Source organism: Cucurbita maxima, unplaced genomic scaffold (genome assembly GCF_002738345.1).
Source record: "Cucurbita maxima cultivar Rimu unplaced genomic scaffold, Cmax_1.0 Cma_Scf00021, whole genome shotgun sequence".
Taxonomy (NCBI): Eukaryota; Viridiplantae; Streptophyta; class Magnoliopsida; order Cucurbitales; family Cucurbitaceae; genus Cucurbita; species Cucurbita maxima.
This window is the reverse complement of record NW_019272037.1, coordinates 730,720-755,199: the sequence shown is the minus strand read 5'-3', so window position 1 is coordinate 755,199 and position 24,480 is coordinate 730,720. Positions and strand designations below refer to the sequence as shown.

General features: G+C 34.9%; 3 protein-coding genes across 5 annotated transcripts; 2 read left to right on the top strand and 1 right to left on the bottom strand.

Moving 5' to 3' along the window:
* Nucleotides 1-1,075: 1,075 nt before the first annotated feature.
* Nucleotides 1,076-17,451, bottom strand: LOC111495250 (twinkle homolog protein, chloroplastic/mitochondrial). The gene is made up of 21 exons (XM_023145201.1): nt 16,834-17,451; nt 16,241-16,374; nt 14,885-14,940; nt 14,463-14,520; nt 13,062-13,172; nt 12,536-12,619; nt 11,226-11,306; nt 10,952-11,017; nt 10,765-10,881; nt 9,713-9,760; nt 9,538-9,623; nt 9,373-9,433; nt 7,950-8,132; nt 7,629-7,760; nt 6,607-6,668; nt 4,622-4,705; nt 4,020-4,151; nt 2,901-2,997; nt 2,564-2,698; nt 2,163-2,230; nt 1,076-1,538 (listed from the first exon to the last, which is right to left on the bottom strand). Exons 1-21 carry the CDS (start codon nt 17,135-17,137, stop codon nt 1,466-1,468), a joined length of 2,172 nt encoding a protein of 723 aa, XP_023000969.1. The 5' UTR covers nt 17,138-17,451; the 3' UTR covers nt 1,076-1,465.
* A 650-nt stretch (nt 17,452-18,101) lies between these two features.
* Nucleotides 18,102-20,783, top strand: LOC111495333 (transcription termination factor MTERF15, mitochondrial). 3 transcript variants are annotated; one of them, XM_023145311.1, is made up of 2 exons: nt 18,102-20,033; nt 20,404-20,783. In XM_023145311.1, exon 1 carries the CDS (start codon nt 18,169-18,171, stop codon nt 19,528-19,530), a length of 1,362 nt encoding a protein of 453 aa, XP_023001079.1. In that variant the 5' UTR covers nt 18,102-18,168; the 3' UTR covers nt 19,531-20,033; nt 20,404-20,783. The 3 variants fall into 3 exon arrangements, with proteins under 3 accessions (XP_023001079.1, XP_023001080.1, XP_023001078.1); XM_023145312.1 differs by having other exon boundaries at nt 20,394-20,783; XM_023145310.1 differs by having other exon boundaries at nt 20,240-20,783.
* A 2,366-nt stretch (nt 20,784-23,149) lies between these two features.
* LOC111495708 (transcription factor bHLH52) lies at nt 23,150-24,073 on the top strand. Its single transcript, XM_023145868.1, has one exon. It carries the CDS (start codon nt 23,150-23,152, stop codon nt 24,071-24,073), a length of 924 nt encoding a protein of 307 aa, XP_023001636.1.
* The last annotated feature ends 407 nt before the right edge of the window (nt 24,074-24,480 follow it).

The following is a 24,480-nucleotide window of genomic DNA, read 5'->3' as shown; positions in this document are numbered from 1 at the left end:
AATAATAAAAGAATCTTTGTTTTTTCCTCTCTATTTTTTTTTCTTTTTCAATTTTTTTTTTAAAAAATTGACTGGTCAATTTGTTATATGTTTTTTATAGGAACTAGTCAAATTCTAATTATTGGAATTTGGAAATTTTATTTTTTAATTTATGTATTTTTTTAACTACCTTGTATATTTGATATATTTTTATTATTTTCATTTTCTTTTAATTTTAGTGATTTTTTTAGTTTTATTTCTTTTTTTTTATTAACTTTTTTATTTAAATTTAAAGATGAAATGAAAAAAATTCGATGGGTCCCCTATTTCTATAACTAAAAATAAGTATTTTTCTTTTCATTTATTTATATTTGGTTTAATTATTAATTTATTAATTTTAAAAATTAGAAAAATATAATTTTTCAATTTTAAAGTAATTATTTATATACTACTTTTAAAGTGTAGCACTTGATTTTAGATTAACATTTTAAATATTAAAAATATATTTATTTTTTAATTAACAATATTGAATAAAAATGATATTTTATTTTGAATTTACCAATGAATAATATTTTTAATTAATTATATAATAAATAAAACACTTAATTTTCAAGTCCCCCAAAAAATATGTATGATATTAATTTTAAACCTAGATATATTAAAATAACATAAATATATGTTTTTTTTATATGAAAGTTCGTTATTTTAAAGTAATGTATTTTATTTTTAATTTAATCAAATTAGATTACAAAATCTCCATTTTTTTTTACTAATTATGTAATTTTTTTCTCATTCTATTTTAATTTATGATATTTTTGAAAAATACTGAAAAAAAAACCCATTTGATATGAACCTATTTTGAACTATTTTCAAATTAAATTCTAAAAATTCGTGAATTATATATATATATATATATATATCCACAGAATTGAATATTAAAAAAGCACTTAGAATCTCCAAAAATATTAAAACTAAGCTCAATTTATTAAAAATAAATAAATATAGATTCAATAATTGAAAGATTAGGAGGAAATTGTGAAATGTATTATTGAGAAAATAAAAAATAAAATAAAATAAAATAAAAAAGCAATGGTTCTGGCAAAGCATCAATCATGGAGTGGTCGCCGACAATGAATTTATAGTCAAAATGTTTTGTTCTTTACACATTCAGCTGATCAGCTGGAATCACAACACTGTCCTTTATGTTCCTGTCTAGTCACATTCAAGCCCACATGCTCCTCTAATATTCATCATATATCATAACTAACCACAAAAACAGTCAAAATTATGGCATTAAATGTGTTTGGAAGAACATAAACTCCTGTCAAATGGGAGCAACAGCGATGTTTCAAAGAACCTTATAACTCTACAAACATCCATGATCTGTCAGTGGATGAATGGCCATGAATAATACTTGTGACGGCATCACAAGTAATCAACATTCTAACTTGCTCGTCGATATTCATCTAAGAACGCACACCTTCATTCAAAATTTCGACTTCTTAGGTTTCTGCTCTATTCTAAAGGACTCGTCCGTGTCCAAGAATTCTCCAGTTACCCTGATGAGCATGTCGATAAAACCATTATCGATCGTCACAGCAAGGAATGCAGAAAACGAAGGGAATCATATGAAAGTATAAACAGAGAATTGAAGGAGTGTTGCAATTTGCAAGCCACTAGATGAAATGAAACATTTAACAGTTGGAATTGCAGCATAACAAGTAAAGAATCCTGTCAAGATTTGCACGTCAAGATATTCTCCTGTACAAAAAAATCTACGGGTAACGATGATCGTCAATCATTTAGCTCGCAACACAATCATTGACTCATAATAAAAGCAAACATCTAGGAAGGTTTAGGAAGTTAAAGATGTGCCTGTTTCTCGACATTCATTACATAAGTCAAGTCCTTATTGCCTAGGTTGTCGATTGACCGATAGCTTATACGAAAATTTTGAGAATCAAGAGGCTTGTGTGGTCAGTCCTTATTCATTCGGTTGTGTTCTCAAAAGTAAAAGGTTCGTTTTCAAATAGTTCATTCAAAAGGCGTCGAGAAAATATGTTCTTTATAAGATTGTTAAACATCCTTAATTTCAGCAAAGTATATATATAACTCATCACCACAAGAAGTCAGAATCAATATGTGAATTCCTGAAAACACTTTGAACAAAGATCTCGACATACCTATTATATGCCAAATAAGCTTCCCCAATTGTTCCTGCAACTTTATTTCTTACTTTCCGTACACATACCTACAAGTAGCAAGATCACAACGAAAACTAATGTAAACCGAAATCAATATGATGTTTTTCGTGGGTAAATTACCTTTTTGATCTATGACATTTAAGATTTACGTAACTTTAGTCCCTTCACGTCCACAACATTTAGAAAACGCTAAATTCTATTCTCTCTATTAACAGTACGGTTGGTAATCTAACAGAGTAATCCGTCAAAGGAGGTGGCCTCCCACCTCCGTTCGATTACTAATGGTGTCGTTAATAGAGGGACTAAAAAAAGTGAGCAGTTTCTAAATGTTGGGTACTGGATTGATTGCTTTTTTATAATATTTACACTCTTGTACTCACCTGTAGGAGATCAATGGGACCAGAGTCGGGGTCCCTATTACGATGGATAACAATTCCATTATCACATTTGTTAATGAAGTGTGCACTTCCACTTATATCGTACATATTAGGTGCACCTCCAGACCAGTTCTGCAACTGTAAACAAAGCGATGAAAACATGAGAAAGAACGAGAAGACAAAGAATAGAGAGAAAAGAGACGAGAAAGACTGACATCACAGTGGCTAACGTGTCGTGAATATGAACCGAAAGGATTTAGATAATGAAGAGAAGCCTGTTTTGAGCTCCGAACAACATTTGTAAGGTGACCACAATAAGAATGAAGGTTTAGCGACCAACCTGCCTAGGATGTGCAACAAACCAAACATGGCAAGCGTGATGTTGGGCGAACCGTTTGACCTTAGTAAGCATCTGGCTCACATACTCTGTTTCAGTTCTGTCACAAAAAAAGAGCTTCCACCCTATAGTGAACCGTACAATAAACAACAAAAGGCGAAGAGAGAAGGCCAAAATTTGCAGCTTAGATCTTTCTTCAGGGCAACAAGCAAAAAAAATAAAATAAGTGAAGTTTTGGAAGTACAAATTTGAGTTATATCACCAATCGCTCAAATAATGTTGGAATTGTTCCTTTAGAGCTTACAAATTCAAATGATCAGCAAGCTTTTTTTCTCATTAAATCTGAGACAAAACACTCTGCTTAAGGAGATAAGAAAGATGCAAAATCTTTTAAGGAAGATAAGGATCATCATGTGAGATCCCACATCGGCTGGAGAGGAGAATGAAACATTCTTTATGAGGGTGTGGAAACCTCTCCCTAGCATACACATTTTAAAAACCTTGAGGGGAAGCCCGAAAGGGAAAGCCCAAAGAGGACAATATTTGCTAGCAGTGGATGTGGGCTATTACAAATGGTATCAGAACTAGACACCAGATGATGTGTCAACGAGGAGGCTGAGCCCCAAGGGGAGTGGACACGAGGCAGTGTGTCAGCAAGGACGTTGGGTCCGAAAGGAGAATGGATTGCAGTCCCACATCGATTGGAGAAAGAAACGAGAGTCAGTGAGGACGTTAGGCCTCGAAGGGAGGTGGATTATGAGATCCCACATAGGTTAGGGAAGGGAACGAAAGATTGTTTATAAGGGTGTAGAAACCTCTCCCTAGCAGACGCATTTTAAAAACCTTGAGGGAAAAACCGAAAGGAAAAACTCAAAGAGAACAATATCTGCTAGCGGTGAGGTTGGGCTCTTACCAATCACAACCAAAAAATATTGCATAAAAGCTAAGTATTATCACTGAGATCGAAGAAAGCATAGTCATCCATGGTAGAAGGCCACAGGAGATATCTGCTAGATTGTGTGATTCAAATTAGATTTAGTTTAGATTTTTTAATTTGCATTAGACTTGTTTTAGATGAAGTTATTTGGTTAAGATTAGAACTAACAAAATGATAACACTCACTGGTTGGAAGGCCGTTGATGATCGAGCTCGTTATACGGGTCAATTACCAGTCCAGAAACTCCATGCCTTAAAACTGCTGCTTTTGCAAGATCCAGGACCCAATTAATACTTGGGAGGGACTCATTTTCACACCTAGTCCAGTGAACAAGAGAAAGAACACATTCAAAAGCACATCAAAAGGTTTGTAGGGAGGCAAAAATGAAAAAACAATAAAAAACTAAAAATTTGATCATGATTAAATATGTCATTAAAAAAAAAATAAGCGTCCATTAAGCACTTGATTAATTAGAGAATCGAGTATAACATGTACGAGTTTTCTTGAGGTACAATCTTCATAAGATTTTATAAAAATGTTCCAGAGAAATTACAAGAAAAAAACCACAAAATCAAGATCTTCACATGATAAGGACATTTTCTTCGTGAACTAGAACGTTTCAGGATACTACCAAAATTCAACAGCCAGAAACACATCTTTCGGTTACGAAGATCGCTCTTTACATGAACTGGCCATGTAAGATTATGTCTTGAGATGTTAAGTACTAGTAGTAATATATGAATATGAAAAATAACCAACAAGATATTTCATAGACTTCTCCATTTACCTTACAAGAAAAAATGTATCATTTAACCATTGCTTGCCTTGCTCCAACTCATCGAGACTCATTCGTTCTACAGCTCCACCGTAACTTGAGGACATAAAAGAGGAAAGACAAAGTTAGTTGATTTCAATTTATGAAAATCCAAACTTTAGTGCAGATGAACGGTCCACAAACGGGAGCCAGTCTACACAAAAAGGCTCCTGTCGAGTAAAACAAGACCACGAGCGTATTGCAGGGAGAAAAGGGCTATGGGTTAATTTGGAGTATTTTCAAAACAGTTTTCTATTTTTGTTTTCCAAATTGTTCTTAAGCATTAGGATTAGAATGTTTGTAGAGTTTAAAGCTATTGTTTGATTCAAACCTTTATTGACAAAGCTCTCAAGTCATGATTTTAGAATAAATGTTCTACTCTGTAACGGCCCAAGCCTACCGCTAGTAGATATTATCCTCTTTAGGCTTTTCCTTTCGGGCTTGCCCTCGAGGTTTTTAAAATGGGTCTGCTAGGGAGAGGTTTCCACACTCTTATATATTATGTTTCGTTCTCCTCCCTAACGATGTGGGATCTCAAAATCCACCACCTTCGAGGTCCAGCGTCCTTGCTGGCACTCGTTCCCTTCTCCAATCAATGTGGGACCCCAATCCACCCTCCTTCGGGCTTAACGCCCTTGCTGGCACACCGCCTTATGTCCACCCCTCTTCGGGGCTCATAAAGGCCCAAGCCCACCGCTAGCGGATATTGTCTTCTTTGGGCTTTCCCTCGAGGTTTTTAAAACACGTCTGCTAGAGAGAGGTTTCACACTTTTATAAAGAATGTTTCATTCTCCTTCCCAGCTGATGTGGGATCTCACAATATCATTAGTGAAAAAAAACTAAAACAAAATGAGAAATTTTTCACTAAATTAAACCTAAACAACAAAAAAAAAATGATTTAAACAATCTGCCAAACAAGCCCTTCTCATTTATATGCAAAGACTTTGCAAATAATGTTTTAGTAACAATGACCAATAAGCAAGTGAAAAAAAAAAGGTCCACCTTGACAGCCCGACCTGTACAAGGGACCTTAGCCTAGCTGAGAAATGGTTTGGGACCATGATCAGAAGACTGCATCTTTGAATTTCGTCTTGCTCAAATCACTTAAAGATGCATTTTTTGTATCGGTGGTACATGAAATAATGTCTTTATTATTTCAATGATTGTCCTTTCTTGTCACTAAAGAGTCCACAAAGGCCAATTAGATTATAAAATGAAGAACAATTGCACGAGTAAATTATCTGGCTCACATTTCTTCTTAATTTTCAGGAAGGTACATAATAAAAAATTAAAGAAAAACTAACTAAATACCTAGATACTAGGCAACAATATAGAAAAATAAATCTAACTAAATTCCTAGATAATGTAACAATATAGATATAATTAAGACTAGGATTTACATGATATAGTTAAGGTCATTCCTTCGACACTCTCCCTCAAGCTTCGGAACAGATATTGTCCATTATTATCCATGCCCACCTTGGACTGGATAGGATTATATGCAATATTGAGGTTGTCGGTCGCCACATACCAAAGCTGTTCCTTTAGCTTGCTTGGGTGGAGGTAGTCGGTTGTTCTTTCACCCACCCAAAGAATAATGGAAGTGTGCCGCTTTGGTACGTGGATTTTCTTTTTTTGGCTGAATGATGTAATCGTTTAATTGAGAGAGAAAAAAATCTTTAGGGGTATCGTGAGGTCTTGAGAGGAGGTCGGGTCCCTTGTCAGGCTTAATGCCTTGTTTCAACGTTTATATTAAAAGAATTTTGTAATTACTCGCTAGCCTTTAGTCTTCTAGGTTGGAGCCATCTTCTTAAAGGTTTGGCTATTAAAACTATTCATAATAGTTAAATCTCAGTCGTGGCAGCAAAGCCACTCTACCCCTTTGAATCTTTTGGTTGAATATGATGGTTATAGAGATCAGGGTAGTGAGAGAACAAAAAGTACAATCTAAAACTTACCGAGCAGAAAAGAACGGCTTCTTGATGCGTTTCTCCAATAGTTTTCTTGCATGCTCTCGAACCTATAAACAATTCATCAGAAAAATTTTAAATTGAAACAGGGTAAGAGAAGGAAGGAAAATTAAGAAATAGAATCCGTGGATTCCCTTAATTTTACTAGTTATCTCACAAAATAAACGAATTTCATTCAGAGAGAACGTATAGAGGAATGTGGGGTCACAAAAAAGGGTCTCCAACTGGTCATCGAAACCGTGACACTATAATACTAATCACCACGTATTTAAAAACATAAGATTAATTCTAAAGAGTTGACTTTGAAAACTCTCCAAAACAACAACCAAAGCAATAAGGATACCAACTCCGCTCACACCCCGGGGAGCATCCGCTCCCCATTCAACACGCACTCCACGGGGGATGCCCCCCAATCAAGACAAAAGCCCTTGGGGGGAAACACCCCTCCTAAAACCTCTGTTACACTCAAACCCATTACACTAGGAACATGTAAATAAGGAACGGGTGCATTCAGAACAGTTACACCTATTACAAATGTCTTGCAAAATTTGTTCCCCCATATTCTCTTCTTTTATGTATAGTTTTTTCATATTGTAGATTGTTTTATTTTTATTCATATAACTTACTGCATCTATAAACACATAGCATGTTTCCTAAACTAATGTTTGCAGAGGTTGTCTCAAGAACCTAATACACAAAAGATGGCTGGAAAGAGCAAAGAGAACTTATGTTCGTTAGCACAATTTAAATTGAACAATGTTGTAATAAATTGATTGTTTCAAGACTAAAATTAATTTTGGTACTTCAATGAAATACAGATATTGACGTCATAAGAGAAACGTGCAAAAAGCAACACCTAGCAAAGCCACAAGCGCCTAAGTCTAAAAGCCATCTGAAAAGATTATCAAGAATATTATGCTGAAATGTTCCACATCAAGCAAAATCCATTCACATATCAAGTGCTTAAAGAAAAAGGCTCCATGGGCAGATCAGAAGTTTGAACAGCTCACCTGATTTTCCATAGAGCAGAGAACAAATTTCCAACCAGAACTTTCATTAAGATTGCATAGCAGAGCATCAATCCATTCACTCTTTCCTGAGTTAGGAATACCAGTGACAATGGTAAGCTCCCCTGGGACAACCTGTTTAAACCAAAGGCTTTAGCTATGACAGATCTAAAAATGTTCATTTTTCTAATACAAATTTTTGCACGTTTCCTTATACCGACGTAAAAAAGGATCGCATCCTACACACAAATATCCAATTACCTTCATTCTATTAAAGAACAAAGCCAATATTTTCAAAGAAAGAGTTTGCTAGTTTGAACTCACGTTGTACAAATCATTGAGAGCCTTCCATCCAGTCGGGACGCCAAACTCATTTCCACCTTTCTTGTGATAATATGAATCAATATCGTCGAAGTAATTTTTGAAGTTAAATAATCCACGTATAGGAAACAATTCCGCATTATCAACAACTTCCCTCAGGGCTTCAGGGCCCAAATACATCAGAACCTAAACACAATATAAAAGAGAAGTGATCCTCTATACAAATTATGTCAATCACTCAACGATCATATTAATAAAGTTCAGCTTTCGTAGTTTTTAAAGTCTCATTTTTCTCTCCAATCTTTTTTTAAACTTTTCGTTAAGAAACTGTATATACAAAAATAAATAATTAAATAACAGCAACACATTCTAGGGACTGGAGTACAGGAATTCCCCATGCAAAACAGCTACAAGAGGATGTCCTACGATTACAATTGTGAAAGAATTTTCCTATGATCAAAAGAATTCTAAGACTTCTTATCTTAAAGAATTCTTTGATTTCTCCCCTTCCCTATTAACCAAAGAGGAGTTGGTAGAAGCACCGCTCCATTGAACTTTTCCTTCCCTTTAAGCTACTGGCCCCCAAGGACTTCTATAAGCCACTCATCAAGAGTTCTAGGTAAACACACTGGTAAGTCCAATTCATTTTAAATGAAAGACGACTTCCCGAACGCAAAGGGCATGGAAAAGGTGGTCCAAGAATTCCTCACCATCATGGCAAAGGCAGCAAAATGAGGGAATTTCTTTTGAAGCTTCTGGTGGGCGTTAAGAAACATCTTAACCTCCTCGAGGATCTTGAACTTCCAAACTAGGTTAACCTCCCTACTCAATCTAATTTTTTTTTAAACAAGAAATAACTTTTCCTTGATTATAAGAAAAGGAAACGCTCCGAAAGTCTTCCCTTCTCGTTAATGAGAGGATGGAGAGGAACTCTTTGATCGTCTCGGAAGCCCCTATGCCTGGCCAAGTCCAGGTTGAACTCAAAAAAACTGTCCCAAACTGCATAAGCAACATCACAACTATAAAGAAAATGATTAAAGTTCCCTAACTGTGGTTTGAACTTGGTTTATAGTTACCAATTAGGTTTATGAAAAAAACCTAATAGTCGATCGTTACTTTAATCTGAGTACACTACCTCCAAGATAGAGCTCAACTAGACTACTGACTTCTCCCTATATCTTAATTGAAATGTTCTTTGAAAGATGTTACGAGTACCAAAAAGATGACTTTCCACTCAAGATCTTATCTATAAGGCTCATTGCCCAAAGCAAGCTTTGTCTAGGAAAAGAGAAAAAAAAGTAGCAGAAATATCAACAGTATTTCCCATCAAAGCTTTAAATCTAATAAAAATTAACTCCTTTAGAAGAGAAAAATAAATGAATCAACAAATGGACAGCAACAACAATAATAGATATATAATTCCAACCTCATTTGCATCTTTGAAATGATTGGCCTCATTCTTTTTTGGCCATTTGACCCTCCAACATCTAAGAATGAAAAATGAAAATGCATGTTACTAGCCAAACTACTCCACATCTATTCCAACCAAATAATGGATTATAGTGAGAAAAAAGACACACAAAAAAAAAACCTTTCCCTTCCAACACGACGTGCAATCTCCTCTGCTAAAGCTTGACCAGGAGGATCCCCATCAGTAGCAAGTATAATGCGTGATGCCTATGAATTTCAATATCATTTATACTAGACCGCTTTCGAAGCCCTACAATGTGTTTATGCTTAAAAGAAATGGAACTATATTCACCAACCTTACTCAAGTAGTCTTTGCAGTTCCATAGATACTGATACTTCGTATCCTAGCTTCACACAAAACATGAAATATGCATTTCAATCAGACTAAAATAAATGAACATCAATCAAATAATAAGAATAATAATTCAATTATTGATATGACAGTGTTAGCTTTGCGGAGAGGATGAATAGTTTCAAATGAAAATAGTGCACACAATGAAATATTACAAATGCACCGAAACCAAAGTTTTTGGCCAAAGAGAAGAACGACAAAATATTTTTTTTATGCATGCCTGCTCACAATTATTTCTCGCCTTTTATGACACAAAGATAGACCTTCTCACGCTATTTTGGAAAGGGTGGCGTATGGCCATTTAACAAAAGAGTATGAAGGCAAATTAAACACACGAACATTACCCACACAGCCATAAAATGGGAGAAAGAGCTGGACTGTGCAGCAAAACAAGAACGCTGATCCAAAAAAAAAAAAAACAAACATTCTCAAACAGACCATCTCTGGCAAGAAAATAACAAAATATGAAATTTCGAAAAATACGAGGCCTTTAAGCAGACTGGATATCCTCTCACAGCCCCTTGTAATTTTATTCTTTGGCTCCTTCGTTTGAAATCAGCATAAATATTTATACAATCTGCTTACTTTGGTACTATCACTTCTCCTGATAAGAGTGATTTGCTAATCAGTTTTTAAAAATAAAATTAAAATGAAATCCATTGCTAATGCTAGTTAACTAATTTCATCAGGGAAGATATGCTAGCTATATGAGCTAATTCTGTGAAACCTCTACTTAGACATATATTAGTCTGTAAAGTGAAGACAACATCTGTCACTTGAAGAAGAAGCGAGAGAATATTAATTAAGGAAAAAACCATGTAGTCTGAATAGCGAAGACAAAGTACGTTACTCAATGAGGAAGTACAGAATCCCAGAGATGAATCAGGTGAGGTGTCAATGAAGATGGCTACCACGTCATCGTTATAAATAAAGGTATATAAATCTGATGACTAAAGTTAAGGATTAACAAAAAAATCAAGGTCCTCAAAGAATAACCTGATCTACAGGAGGTACGTCCTTTTGGGAAGCTGACGGTGGTGCACCATCTGGAACGCTCACGCAATTATGGAAACCAGCTTCTGCCATTGAAAGCTTGTCTATCTCCCCTTCAACCTACATTATTAAGGAAAATTATGAGTGATAGGTCTAAGTGGAGAATCTTTCCACACTAAATAACTCATACTATGATTATATCGCTTGCGCCATCTATGTCATCCAATCCATAAAATATTTTCTCAGTATTTGCCTCCTGAAATAAAGGAATGGTAGACAATTAGATGATGATTAAATATATATTATACAAGCAAAACATAGCCCATTGTTCTTTCGGGAATAAGGGAAAATCAAAATGCATTTAAGCTGAATCAAGTGGTTAAATTTACTCAAAAGTATATGTTAAATCTTTAGGATAAGTAAAAATTTATCATAGGGTGTTATTTATAAGTTAAAACACGAACCTGCCAGAACTTCTTGTTGACATCACGATACTTGCAACTAATTAATGCTCCACGTCGTTTATATGTAAACGCAATACTGATCTGTCAAAACAAGTGTAAGCAGTCAGAAGAGGCAAATCATGGTCAAATATTTAGTCCAGTAAGCAAATCAAAATTTATACAAAATAAGAGTTATGTCTTCGGTGTCACCAAAGTAATCAAAACTTTCAGCATTCTTGCTGTCAAATTTTGTATGGAAACTAAAAGTATTTTATTTTCCGTTTTAAGATTTTCTCTATGCATCTCACCCTCAACGTGTTGAGGGGGAGTCCCACATTGGCTAATTTAGGGAGCGATCATGGGTTTATAAGTAAGGAATACATCTCCATTGGTATGAGGCCTTTTGGGGAAACCAAAAGCAAAGTCAAGAAAACCAAAATCAAAGCCATGAGAGCTCATGCTCAAAGTGGACAATATCATACCATTGTAGAGAGTTGTGGATCCTAAGATGGTATTAGAGTCATACCCTTAACTTAGCCATGTCAATAAAATCCTCAAGTGTCAAACAAAGAAGTTGTGAACCTCGAATGTGTAGTCAAAAGTGACTCAAGTGTCGAACAAAGGGTGTACTTTGTTTGAGGGCTCCAGAGAAAGGAATCGAGTCTCAATTAAGGGGGAGGTTGTTCAAAGCCTCCATAGGCCTCAGAGGAGGATCTATAGTGTACTTTGTTCGAGGGGAGATTGTTGAAGATTATTGGGAGGGAGTCCCACATTAGCTAATTTAGGGAATGATCGCTGGTTTATAAGTAAGGAATACATCTCCATTGGTATGAGGGCTTTTGGAGAAACCAAAAGTAAAGCCATGAGAGCTCATGCTCAAAGTGGACAATATTATACCATTGTGGAAAGTTGTGGTTTCTAACAAAATGCACAAAAAGGTATGTAACAACTAATCATTAAATATATCAAACTTGTAATTTAAAGGCCTAAACCCTCCCCCTAATACACCGGAAAAAAAAAAAGTAAAACGTAACCTTGTTTAATAGTTTTCCCTGTACTTCAAAAATCCAAAATGCCATGTATTTCCTTGTTTTTTTTGTTCTAACTCAATGGCAAAATATTAACAATAATCAAAGGCAGCTAGAAAGGACAACAAAAGATCAAATTGTAATTTATGCAATTGATATATTCGTCAACGATTTTGAAGCACGCTTTATCAATACAGATTTGAAATGCAATCTTAGCTTAGCGTGCTTCAGATGCCATTAAGAGAATATCATCCTAAGGTCAACGCTCCATAGCTAGTTCATTTCAATAACAGCTCCTTTTACCTGATTATTGGATCTTTTCTGCATAACTGAATTTCTTAGCAATGTGTCCTTGGATATCAGTCGCTCAGCAAAATAAGCAACCAGCTGAAACAAGAAACATAATTATTCTCTCTATGTTCCATATACAGATAACATACAACAACTGCAAGTGTAATTGATAGGCATATACCAACGGAAATATTTGTATTAATGCTTAAAAGATTGAATAATTTCATTTTTAGTTAAGTAACTTATTACTTCAAACTTATCCAAAAAAAAAAAAAAACGAGATGATAGTATTATATCTATTTTTAATTTGTTTTAGAAAATTTTAATTAAGTTTTGGGCTAAGTTCAAATTCTTAATTTAAAGAAAGATGAGTATTCCTAATCTAACAAAATGTAGGATTACAATAAAGGATAAACAATTGATGAGCACCTATAAATAAGATATTTAGAAAACTAAACAATAGCATACATATATGCTTTTACAAAAATCAGATAGCAATAATCATAATCAAATGAAGAACAATATAAAAATCGACCACCTCATCACACAGTGGTTCAAGTTGTAGGCTCTCCACTGTAATTTTCCGTTTCTTCTGCTTAAGTGTAAGTTGTCCAGAACTTTGATGTGATGGCCGACCATCAGCAAAAGCCTGCCATCAAAAGCTATGCTAAGCCAAATAACTCAATCATGCATTCATATAAATTGAAGCAATATGTTATAAGGACCAATTTGGATTGTGAACATTTTTCCATTTTTATAAGAAACATTCCTTCACAACCATAAAAGAAAGAAAACATGAGGGATAAGACATCCTTGTGAGGTCAACCATGATAGCATCAACCACCTGCAATTGGTAGATGATGAAATCCTTCAAAGCATGAAAATTAGGTTGTGACTCCCTCCCATGTAAAATCTGCCACTCACAAAATTTGACCTTCTTTGCAAGTGGCAAAAGTAGAAGTAACCTCAGTCAGAGAAGTGACCGACAAAATATCTAAAAGGGGTCAAGAGGAGGAGCCTCTCAAAGGATCAGGAGACCAAGTTCTAGAGTCTCTTCTCCCCAGAAAAATACATTGGTCTTGCAAAAGGGAAAGAAGAACATCAGTCGGCTCTCTATCAAAAAAGGACAACTGAAGCCCAAGGAGATCGAAGAAGAATCAGACAGAGAAGGCAGAATTGAAGCCACTGAAAGTTTGTTCTACTAAGAGAGGTGACATAAACGAGGAAATATCTCCCAAAAATAAACATTCAAGCCTTCTCCAGGGAACCATCTAATAAACTGAGAGAAGAAAGGGAATCCATAAGTGATAGCTTTCGAAAGGTTTTTCCTAGGCCCATAGATCAAACCACAGTTTGCCACACACTCAAAAGGGTGCGGGTCATATCTGCTCACAATAACTTTGTACCATAAAGCATCAAGCTGCATGACGAATCACCACGACCACTTAGCTAACAATGTATCATTATGTAATCTCAGGCTCTGGATCTCTAATCTTCCTAATTACATTGACTTCACCATTAACTCCCCAAATGTGACCCTCCCCCACGGCCTTTTTGTACGAGAAGTTCCTTATCACTCTCAAAGAGACTTACGAATAACAAAATTCTAAACAGGGACAAGAAGTAGATGGTAATAACACTCAATCAAACTTTCTGAAATATTCCATGATATTTGAACAGAGTACAAGAATTTAAAACAAAAACAAAATTAACTTATCAAAAAATAAAACAAAACAATAATTGAACAACTCTTTTTTTATAAGATACAGTTTCATTGATGATTGAAATTTATAAAAGGGATGCCATGATGTTTACAAACAAACCTTCCCAATTAACAAAGAGGGAGGTATAACGGAATGACTTTTGAAAATTGACCCTGTGGGAAAGGGCCCAACCACATTTCGCACAAAAGCACACCCAAATGAATTATTATTAATACCAGAGTACGGCCTTTCCAACCACATTTTGCACGAAAGCACATCCAAACAGCAGCTCCCCTGATATTTGAAATAAAAATTAGAAACCTACAATACTCGAAAAGACAAAGGTTGCAGAATATAGGACAATGGAAATGAAGGATTGAAAATTGTGAGGGATGGAAAGGAAATCCAACCACTTTTTGTACATGAGAAAAGTAATAATTTCGTTGGACACAAAGATAAAGGTGAGAAGTCAAACTAGGTTCGTGGCACGCAAAAAAATAACCAAAAAAAAAAACCCTCCCTGTAATGCCCAAAGAGATGCCATTTAAAAATCATCCTGAATAACTTCCACAAGAACATTTAAAACATATATAAACCATAAAAGATGCACACAAAAAGAATATCAGTGTAACAAATAAAAAGATGCCATAAATCTTACCCATCTTCTGAGATACGTAGGGATAAGGCCCGTTCCCCTGAATCGCCACCTTTGCACTGGCACCAATTTGATACAGAATTAATCAGGGCATGACATAAAATTAAAATTTTGAAGATTTTAAATAAATCAAAACTACCTCGTTTCACTTAGAAGTTTCAAGTTTATAACCAATAGATGAAGGCAACAAGTTAAACCAATTTATTGGAACCAAAACGAAAAAATAATATGTAAAGCCAGTTCCAGCAATAAGTAGGAAAGACATTAGTCGAGACTTTCAAACAATTTCCTAAATTTTTCTTCGTCCAAACCGTTACCATTCCAAGTTCCCTTACTATCGTTTAAAATCTCAAGCACAGTGTGTCTAAAAAAAAGTGTCCGCAATTGTATTGTATGTGGATCTATCTGTTGCGAAGTGTTTCTTCATCACCTCCATACTAAGATCATCTCCAAGTACCTCTTGAGAAATGCAAAAAATGACCGTAAAATTTGCAAGCTAACCCTGTTAAAGTAGTTGCACCATGGTTTCTTTGATCATGGTCATCTTGCAATGAGAGAGCCTATACAAAAGATGATACCACAAAGCTAGCATAGTGTTGTCGATCCAAGGGTTAATCTAGAAAAATGTGTTTCCTCCATCACCCACCCTATGGCGAACGCAGTTGGTGATAAGGTTTTAATGCTTTTTTACAGTGATAAGGTTTTAATGCTTTTTTACAGACTTACATTGCCCCTTTACAAAAGGTGGGGAGGGATCGATTAGTACAGGATGTAGAAGCGTATTTAACCTTTATAAGATTCCTCCAAGAGGTGGTGGAGGAATCTCCATGGCCCCTTTGGATCATGTTTTCCTACATTGTTAGTTTGCTCATAGATGTTAGCCATTCCTTTAAAGCTACTCAAGTTTTCGATTTGCCCCCTTAGTGTGAGGATGCCTTTAGAATTTGTGGCTAAGGTTGGTTCTACCCAACTACTTTCAAGTTACGCAGTCCGAGCACTTCCGGGGATGCAAGTTGGAAAGAAATCGCAGGAGTTCTGAACATAAGTAATCTGTTTTCACTAATTTTTAAAATAATATAAAGCTCATTGCTTTTTGGTAGTACGGTAAAAATAGCAAAAAAATTTGTAATTATTGTCTCTCGATGATCCTTCAATATTGGAAAGCCTTCTTGTGATTAAATACTTTAAAGGGGGAGTTTCTCTTACACTACCCCTAGGCTGTCTTTTTGTTTTTTCATCAATATATCTTCAGGTTTCTTATAAAGAAAATCTTTTAGAAGCTGAAAGCTGTTTTCACTTCTACAAATTGGATAAATATCCCAAGATAGCATAAAGAAGCTGATATTAGAAACCCAATACCATTGGACAAAGCAAGTGGTTGGTCTGCCCAGGAACACAAAATTCAGCATCAATGTCAAGTTCCTGCAACTTTTTCTTCAGAATATTCAATCGAGTCAAGCTTAAAGCCTCGGCTAGTGGATTCTCCATAAATGCTGCACGAAAAAGAGATGCAAAATATCGTTAAAACTAAACAAACATCAAGTCAAGACATTGCCAGCAAACTACTTTGCTGTCTTAAAAGTGAACTGAGTTCTTTCTTGTTAAAAAATCTCTTTCTAGTTGCTTTAGAAGGATTAGGAGATTCTCTAGAAGAAATATGGGGTTCTGTTTCTGGTGACAACATGCTATGGGGTGGCAGTCCCGTTTATGGGGTCAAATATTAGAATATCAATCTCAATCCCATCAATCAAATCGCTTTTTCAAGAAATACAAACATAGCCTCTCCAAACCACCCAGCCAGGAAACATCAGGTTGCTCCAAGCCTAACTACAAGCCTAACTACGAGTCTAACTACAAGCCTAACTACGAGTCTAAAATTACAAGCCTAACTACGAGTCTAATTACAAGCCTAACTACAATTCAAAAACCCTAAACAGCTCAAAAACGATTACCTGGAGGTCTGGGAACATTGGCATGAGAAGTGAAAGAAGAAACCCCATTTGGTTTCATGGAAAACGCCTTGCCACGGGACATGGGTCGTACAGGAAATGAACCATGAAGAACAGAATTGCTTTTGTACAGGAAAAACCTCTGCGAAGAAGAAGAAGAAGAAGAAGAAGAAGAAAGGGGCGACAGGAATAGCAGAGAAGACGACTTGCATAAATTAAAGGAACCCATTAAATAAAATGAGGAGGAAAGGGAAGAGAGCTTGGAGAAGGAGCTACAGAGACACTGATTGTGATGAAGAAAACGCATGACTGGGTTGATGGGGCTAGTGTAATCGCCTGGCTATGGCTTCCATTTCCCTTTCTACAGAGTTAACATAGTGGGTAGAGAGTGAAGAAAGCAGAAGGCCATTAATATTGAATGTTGGTGAAGAAATGAAGGAATTAATGGGTGTGCGAAGCGCAGAGTGGCTCTTGGCTGCTGAAACTCTTCGGCTTCGTGCGCTATGAAAATCCTAACCTTTCTGCCGCCGCTTGCTTACGAACACAAATGAACCCGACCTCGAAAGGAGAAGCGCTCTGCTCTGCACAACTCGCGCCTGCGGGATTATTTTCCCTGTGAAATTCAAACCAAAATATCATTCGCTCATTTCACCTGAGCTAAATTAATTAATATATATATATATATATTTCTACCATTAATATTTTATTTCAAAAACAACTTATGACTTAAAAAACAATTAAAAAATATATTAATTTTTTTCTTTTTGAAAATCATTAGTTTCAAAAAAATATTCTTTAAAAAATTTTAATTTTATTAACTTCAAAAATACTTTTAAATTTTTTTAAAAATTTAAAAATATATTTACAGTTATTTAAAAAAAATACTAATCAATTTTTTAAACTAACTTTAGAATGTGTAGATCATTAAATATATATTTCAATTTTTTTTTAAAAAAATTGAAGGGTAGTAATTACATTTTTAAAAATTCAAGATATTTTTAAAATATTATTAGGAGTTTTTTCCAAAACTAAATTATTTTTTAAATTTTTTTAAAAAAATTTATTTTGTCATTTTCAATTATTTTTATTTAATTTAATTAAATAATTACCTTTTATTTAAAAAAAAAAAAAACAAAATTATCTTCTTTTTTTTTTTAATTTTAACATTATTAGGACCTTTAAAATGGTTATTAGTAGAATTCAGTGAATTAATAAAATATATTTTTACCAAAAAAAAAAAAAAAAAACTCATTTTTACAAAAGGACGCCAATTGAGCCCTTAATCCTGCAACGTCGCATAAAACCTGGTGTTAGCGCGTTGCTAGAAAACCCATTTCAATGGCGGGAAGAATCTTAGTCAGAGCTTCTGCATTTCGCCGGTTGATTTCAACCTCAAATCTTACCTTCTCGTTTCAGAGAGTCCACCATGTTGTTTCAGCTAAAGCAGCTTCCACCTTCTCCAATCATCTCAAAATTTCCCCGAATCAACCTGATCTCTTACACAAGATTGGATTCACGCAATCCCAAATCAGCAATTTTCTTTCACAGAATCATCTCTTCTTGACGAATTCCAATTTGCAGGACATTGAAGCTTCTGTTGCCGTTCTTTTATCCTTCAAAATTCTCCCGAAGGATCTCGTTTCCATGGCGATCGACTGTCCTGCGGTTCTGGACTTGGAGTTTCTGAGGAAATGGGAGGCAAGTTTGTCCTTAATTGACTTACGCAATGTTTCTGCATTGATGATTCGGAGTATGCTGGTGTTATCTAAACGGTTTCAGCTGGATTCGTGTATTTTTATTACAACTGTAGATTTACTGAAACGTTTAGGGCTTAGTGATGCTACTGTGACTAGGGTTTTAGAGGATTACCCTGAAATAGTGTTCTCGAACGAGGAAGAAATCTTGCGAACGATTGAATTTCTGATAGGAATTGGAATTCGAAGGGGTGAAATTGATCGGATCATTTGTTCGATTCCCAAAGTTCTAGGATTTAGGGTTGATGGAAGATTGAAGAGTTTGATTGGTGAGTTCAATGAGTTGGGGTTTGATCAAAACGTGATTGTAAGAGAAATTGTCAGGGAACCGAGAATTTTAGCCACAGAATTAGGAGAAATTTCAAGGTGCCTCGAGTTGCTTAGCAATCTGAAATGCAGGAACTCAATCAAGGAGAAAATCTTTGGAGACTGTGCTTTAAGAGCAGCATTTGAAGTGAAACAGAGAGTTGATTGTTTATGTAAACATGGGCTGATTCGTACAGGGGCATTTAAATTGCTCTGGAAAGAACCGAGGTTGATCACTTACGAATTAGAGAACATTGAAAAGAAAATTGACTTCTTGACCCATAAGATGAAATTTGGTGTTGACTGTTTGATGGATGTTCCTGAATATCTGGGAATCAATTTCGAAAAACAGATTGTTCCTCGCTACCTTGTGATTGAATATTTGGAATCAAAAGGATGGCTTGGTTCTCAGGTTGGATTGAGGGAAATTATCAAGCCTAGCAGGCTCAGGTTCTATAACCTTTTTGTTAAGCCTTATCCAGAATGTGGGAAGATATTTGGGAAATTTGTAGGAGATAACGAAACGAAGAGCCCAAGTCGGCATCCTATTGGACTATGGAAGGTCTTCAAACCACAAAAACATCCAGAATCGAAAGAGGATACTAAAAACATGAAGTCGTTCATGGAATCTTTTGTTTAGATAAAGGCTTGGTAAGAAGGAAGAATGAGGGATCATCTGGTAACGGGAAGGCAGCAAATCAAGCAGATATATGGTGTACTCAAAGGTTCGAAGCAAATGATGACCTCAAGCGAGATCTTGTTGAATTTTGCGCCATGATCGAATCAAGTAAATATATGGTGGAGATGACAGTACCCCCAGAGGGAGATCTTGATAAATTTTGGACCGTGCAAACTGTCCTTATAACATTGTTGGTAAAAGCAGCAGAAGATTAGCCTACTGGACAACTGGGGGCTGAGATATTGGTCACTCTAATTGCTAAAGGCCTTTGTTACTGAAGAAAGCAACGGAGTCTGAGCTTTGGTTTTGTTAAGCTCTCCATTATTGGATGAAAACACGTTCAATTTTTCGTAAGCCGATGACTTCCTCATGGTGCAGTTCTTGTTGGATCTTGGATTTACACCGCTGCAAGCCATCAAGGCAGAACCCTGAAAGAATGTGGTTGGGATGGATGGTCAAACCTGGTAAGTTGAACCGACTCCGATAATATATTTGTTGAAGCTTTGAATTCATTTGTTCAAACATGCTGGTAGAAATAAGTATCATATTGTTCATTTTTGTTGAAGATCCATTATTTTCACAAGAGTTAGATGCTTTTGGTTTTTGACTTCTGAGTCACGTCCCTGCTACTAACAATGCTGTTGTTTTGTTTCTTTTTGTGCATAACCAGCATCATTCTAAATGCGGATGAACTACTTTATAATTGAGCATCACATCCCATCATTACTTTGATTACTAATTCAACCTCACAACACGGAATAAATCTCAAACTTCTGATGTCATTCCTAACATCTCACTCTCTAACACACATTCCTAACCACAAGCTTACTGCAGAGTTTTCTCTGATATCAGCACATTTCTACACTCTACTCAACAAAACTAAACAACGGAAATCGTGAATTAGAACACTCCAAATCCAATATTGAAGAACAAGGGATGAGCATCTGGCAGACGGGAGGAAGAAGAATCGATTCAACTGTTTCAGTTGGACCGGTTTGACCTAATTTTTACCGTTTTTTGAGTCAATTTCAACCATATTGATGTTTTATATGATTTTTAGGGCCTACTTGGCAGGTTTTGGAGAATTTAAAGGAGGAAAAGATTCAAATTTTTCTAGAAACAAGAATTAATTGAGGTAAGTGGCTAACTGGAAATTCTATTTGAGTTTTATCTTGTAGGATGAATCTTTTAATGAATTGAATTTATGCCTAAAATATGGTTGAAGCATGTTAAATGATTGATATCACGTTAAGATGCTTGATATATACCACGTGAGTTTATAAAATTGGAAGCAATGTTACGATGTTTAGTTATGCAATTTACAACACTCTTGATTCATATTATTGGCCTCATTATCAAGTTACCATGCGAGAATTATTAGGGTTTAGTCAACTAAATCTCTAATAGTGAACCCTTAACATTGTAGTAGTTGGCAACCCTTAGCCTCTTTTGGCGTTGATAAGCTTGGTGGAGCTATTCGAGTTGTAAATTAAATGTGTGTATGATTAATGGCCTAAGAGAGAGAATCCATGTTAACACCTATGAGAAACTCATAGACTAAACACGTGATATAAAGAATTTAAGCAAGATTGATAGCTACTTAAAAACAATAAGTGAGCTATTTACCGAATGTTTTTATACTAGTTCATGTTACTTTTCTTTTAAGATGGTACACAGGCCTATTTGATTAATTACAAAGGCGTTTTAGAATTGTGAAGCTATAGAGTTATATTTGTTCTAAGTCGTTGAGTAAACTTTAAAGCTTTTAGTTGTATAAATTATGTTGCATCGTGCAAATTATCATTTCAGCTTTAAATATAAATTTATTTATAAGATCCTTAATATTATTTAATGCTCTGCATTACTTGAATTTATAATAAACAAAATCGTTCGAATATTTTTTATCCTTAAGTTGTAGCTATCTTATAAGTGAGAAAAGTCGGACATATTTATTTATCTTCATCCAAAAAAAAAAAAAATTATAAATTTCTATTGCTAATTGACAAAATTGAAACCTTTATTTTTCCAATATGATTAAATTTTAATAGTTTTATTTGTATATAATACGTATATTTCATTTTATTTGGTTATAAGAAAAAAAATACAATCAAATAAGATTTAATTCATTAAAGTTAAACATATTATTTAAAATAAAATATATATATTAAGAAAACAAATAAAATGAATGTTTATTTATTTATTTATTCATTGAGACAATTTTATAGTTTAATTTTGAAAATGGAAACAATAATTTCTTTTTATCCACTCCTAATTTTTGTACCATGCAAAATTATGCTTTTCCCAATTTTATATAAATAAATAATATTTTTATTCGATTATTGCAATTAATTTCAACACGTTTAAATTAGTTTTTTTTATATAATTAATTTATTTTTATTAGGTCAAATTATTAAAATAATATTAACAGTTAAATTTTAATTTAATTTTCATTCTTCTATAAATACTAATTTTAAATATACAAACCCCAGTAGCCACACGGTAAATTCACTTCTAACCACAATTACTCTAGTAAAACCCGGTAAATTTTCACCCATCAAAATAGGCACAATATTTTAGTAAATTTTCACCCACAGTATTTAAATATAATTTAATTAATTTTTGCTTAGTGAGCAAGTTTAGGGGAAAACTATTTATAGTAATAAAAATAATTAAAATAATGATATTTCAAAATAATAAAAATAACCTATTTATACTATTAATTAAAGAAAATAAACTTATTTTATCTTAATAAAACATAATTAAAATGATAATATATCATTACTTTAAGTCATAAATTCAAATAATATAATTTATAATCATAATGTAAATAAAATAACCGATACTAAGCTCTTCAAATTATTGTAATTTAAATTATAAATTCAAATTATCAATATTTAAGATATAATAATTATTATCTAATTCATTAAGCTAAATATATTTTTTTTAACCCTAGAGAGAGAAAATTTGAGGGAGGTAAAAAAAGGTGAAAAAGTGGCGAAGCCGCCAAAAGTAACTGTTTTTTTTTTTAATTACAAAAAAAAATCTAAAAAATGGCTTAGACCGACGGAAAAACTACATGTTCGGGTTCGATTCCACTCGGTTTTCATTTAAGAAAAAAAAATTAACTATTTCGATCGATTTTTGGATTATTACCGTCACATCTTAGTAGTAAGTCTAGAGATTATTTGGCTTTAATACTTATAAATCAACGGGTTCGACTCGGGTTTTTATTTTTTTCGTTATATTTGTGCGGTTCGATGACGATTCTACCCTCGAACCAAACCCTATGTACACCCCTATCAAAACCCTAAACCTAGATAATAACTAACAACACAATAGAGAGAGAGAAAGAGGAGAGAGAGAGAGAATCGTGGGTTAAGAAGTTGGGGGTTTCACGGAGATTAATTAGCTACTAATTACCCTTCTCTCTATAACTGATTCCTCATTAATCTCATCTCTCTCTCTCTTATAATCCAAAATTAACAAACAAAAACAAAAACAAAAACACTGTCAGAGTTTCAAGTTAGTTTGTTCAGTTTCTTGTCCAAATTCCTTCCTTTTCTTACTCTCTTCCTCTTCAATGGCGGCTCTTAGCTTTTACTCCAATTTCTCCTCTGACCCTTCTTCTTATCATCACCAATTCCACCCTTTTTCCCCTGAAATCTCACCGGAGCTTTTCCACCTTCCTCCGCCGCAGCTCCTCCCCGACCCCACCTTCGATTACCTCCCTGCTGCCGTCGATCACTCTGTCTTTTTCCCGACTGCTACTGCTCCGTTCTTCGATGACGTCTCGCCGTTTGTCTTTTCCGATGTTTACCCCTACTTCCCGACTCCTGCCGTTGATGAATTCGTCCCGGTCTCGGCTGAATTCTTCCCTTGTGATGAATTTGAGTTTTATTGCCCCAAACGCCAGAGGGTCGTGATGGAACAGAGTTTTTGTTATGGCGGCGGCGGCGGTAATGTAGGTGGCGAAGGAGGTTATTTTCCTCTGCCGGAGTTTTTTTCCGATCAGTGGGATGGTAGATTGGGCAATGCTGAAATGATGAATAAGGGTGATTGCTTGAAAGGTACACCGACCTTGGTGCCGTTGCCGTTGCCATCGCCGTCGCCGTCGAGTAATAACTTATCGGCGCAGACGATTGCGGCCAGGGAACGGCGGAGAAAGATAACAGCGAAGACGCAGGAGCTTGGCGAGCTGGTTCCTGGCGGCAGCAAGATGAACACTGCTGAAATGTTGAGTTCTGCTTTCAAATATGTGAAATTCTTGCAAGCCCAAGTCGCCATTTTGCAAGTGAAGCAAGAAACAGAGCAAGAACAAGAACAAACAGAAACAGAGGATCTTCAGATTCTTGAATCGACAATGATTCAAGAGAAATTGTACGCAGAAGAAAAGTGTTTGGTTCCAAAAGGGTTCGTCCAAAATCTTGCAAATTCCTCTGAGATTCAATCCAATCCGTCCATTTTGAACTCCATCAATCAGATTCTTCACACGAACAGCAGCTAGAAAAACAGAGGAAGCTTGTTCATCATTTTGTCTTGTTCTTTGTTGTTGTTATAGCTAATCTAAGTTTCTAAGAGGTTTCTTTTTGTACTTAAAACACTTTACTTTAGAGTTTAGAGTTTAGTTTCGATTAGATGCTAACCTCATGATGATCATTAACTGTTCTTTGTAGAACTTTTTCAATTGATTAAAAGAAACCCCTTTTCATTTCTTGGAAATTTTCTCACTCCATTGCTCTAAACAGCTTATTTTCAGGTTTTTCTGTAAGATTTTCTCGGTTTCCAAACACCCATTTCTCTGTTTTACAAGCAGCAGATGGAAGATTCTGCTAGAACTCTCATTTGCTCTGTTTCTCGAGAAAATATTAAATGATCCCGAGAAAAATTAGCAGGAGTTCTAATTATTATGAT

Excerpts from the sequence above, each read along its gene's own strand:
- LOC111495250 (XM_023145201.1), bottom strand. The coding sequence starts at position 17,137 with ATGCGTTTTCTTCATCACAATCAGTGTCTCTGTAGCTCCTTCTCCAAG. Across the intron at positions 11,307-12,535 it reads AGAAAAGATCCAATAATCAG|ATCAGTATTGCGTTTACATA; the intron begins GTAAAAGGAGCT and ends TTGTTTTGACAG. Across the intron at positions 2,699-2,900 it reads TTGTTGCACATCCTAGGCAG|TTGCAGAACTGGTCTGGAGG; the intron begins GTTGGTCGCTAA and ends CTTTGTTTACAG.
- LOC111495333 (XM_023145311.1), top strand. The coding sequence starts at position 18,169 with ATGGCGGGAAGAATCTTAGTCAGAGCTTCTGCATTTCGCCGGTTGATT.
- LOC111495708 (XM_023145868.1), top strand. The coding sequence starts at position 23,150 with ATGGCGGCTCTTAGCTTTTACTCCAATTTCTCCTCTGACCCTTCTTCT.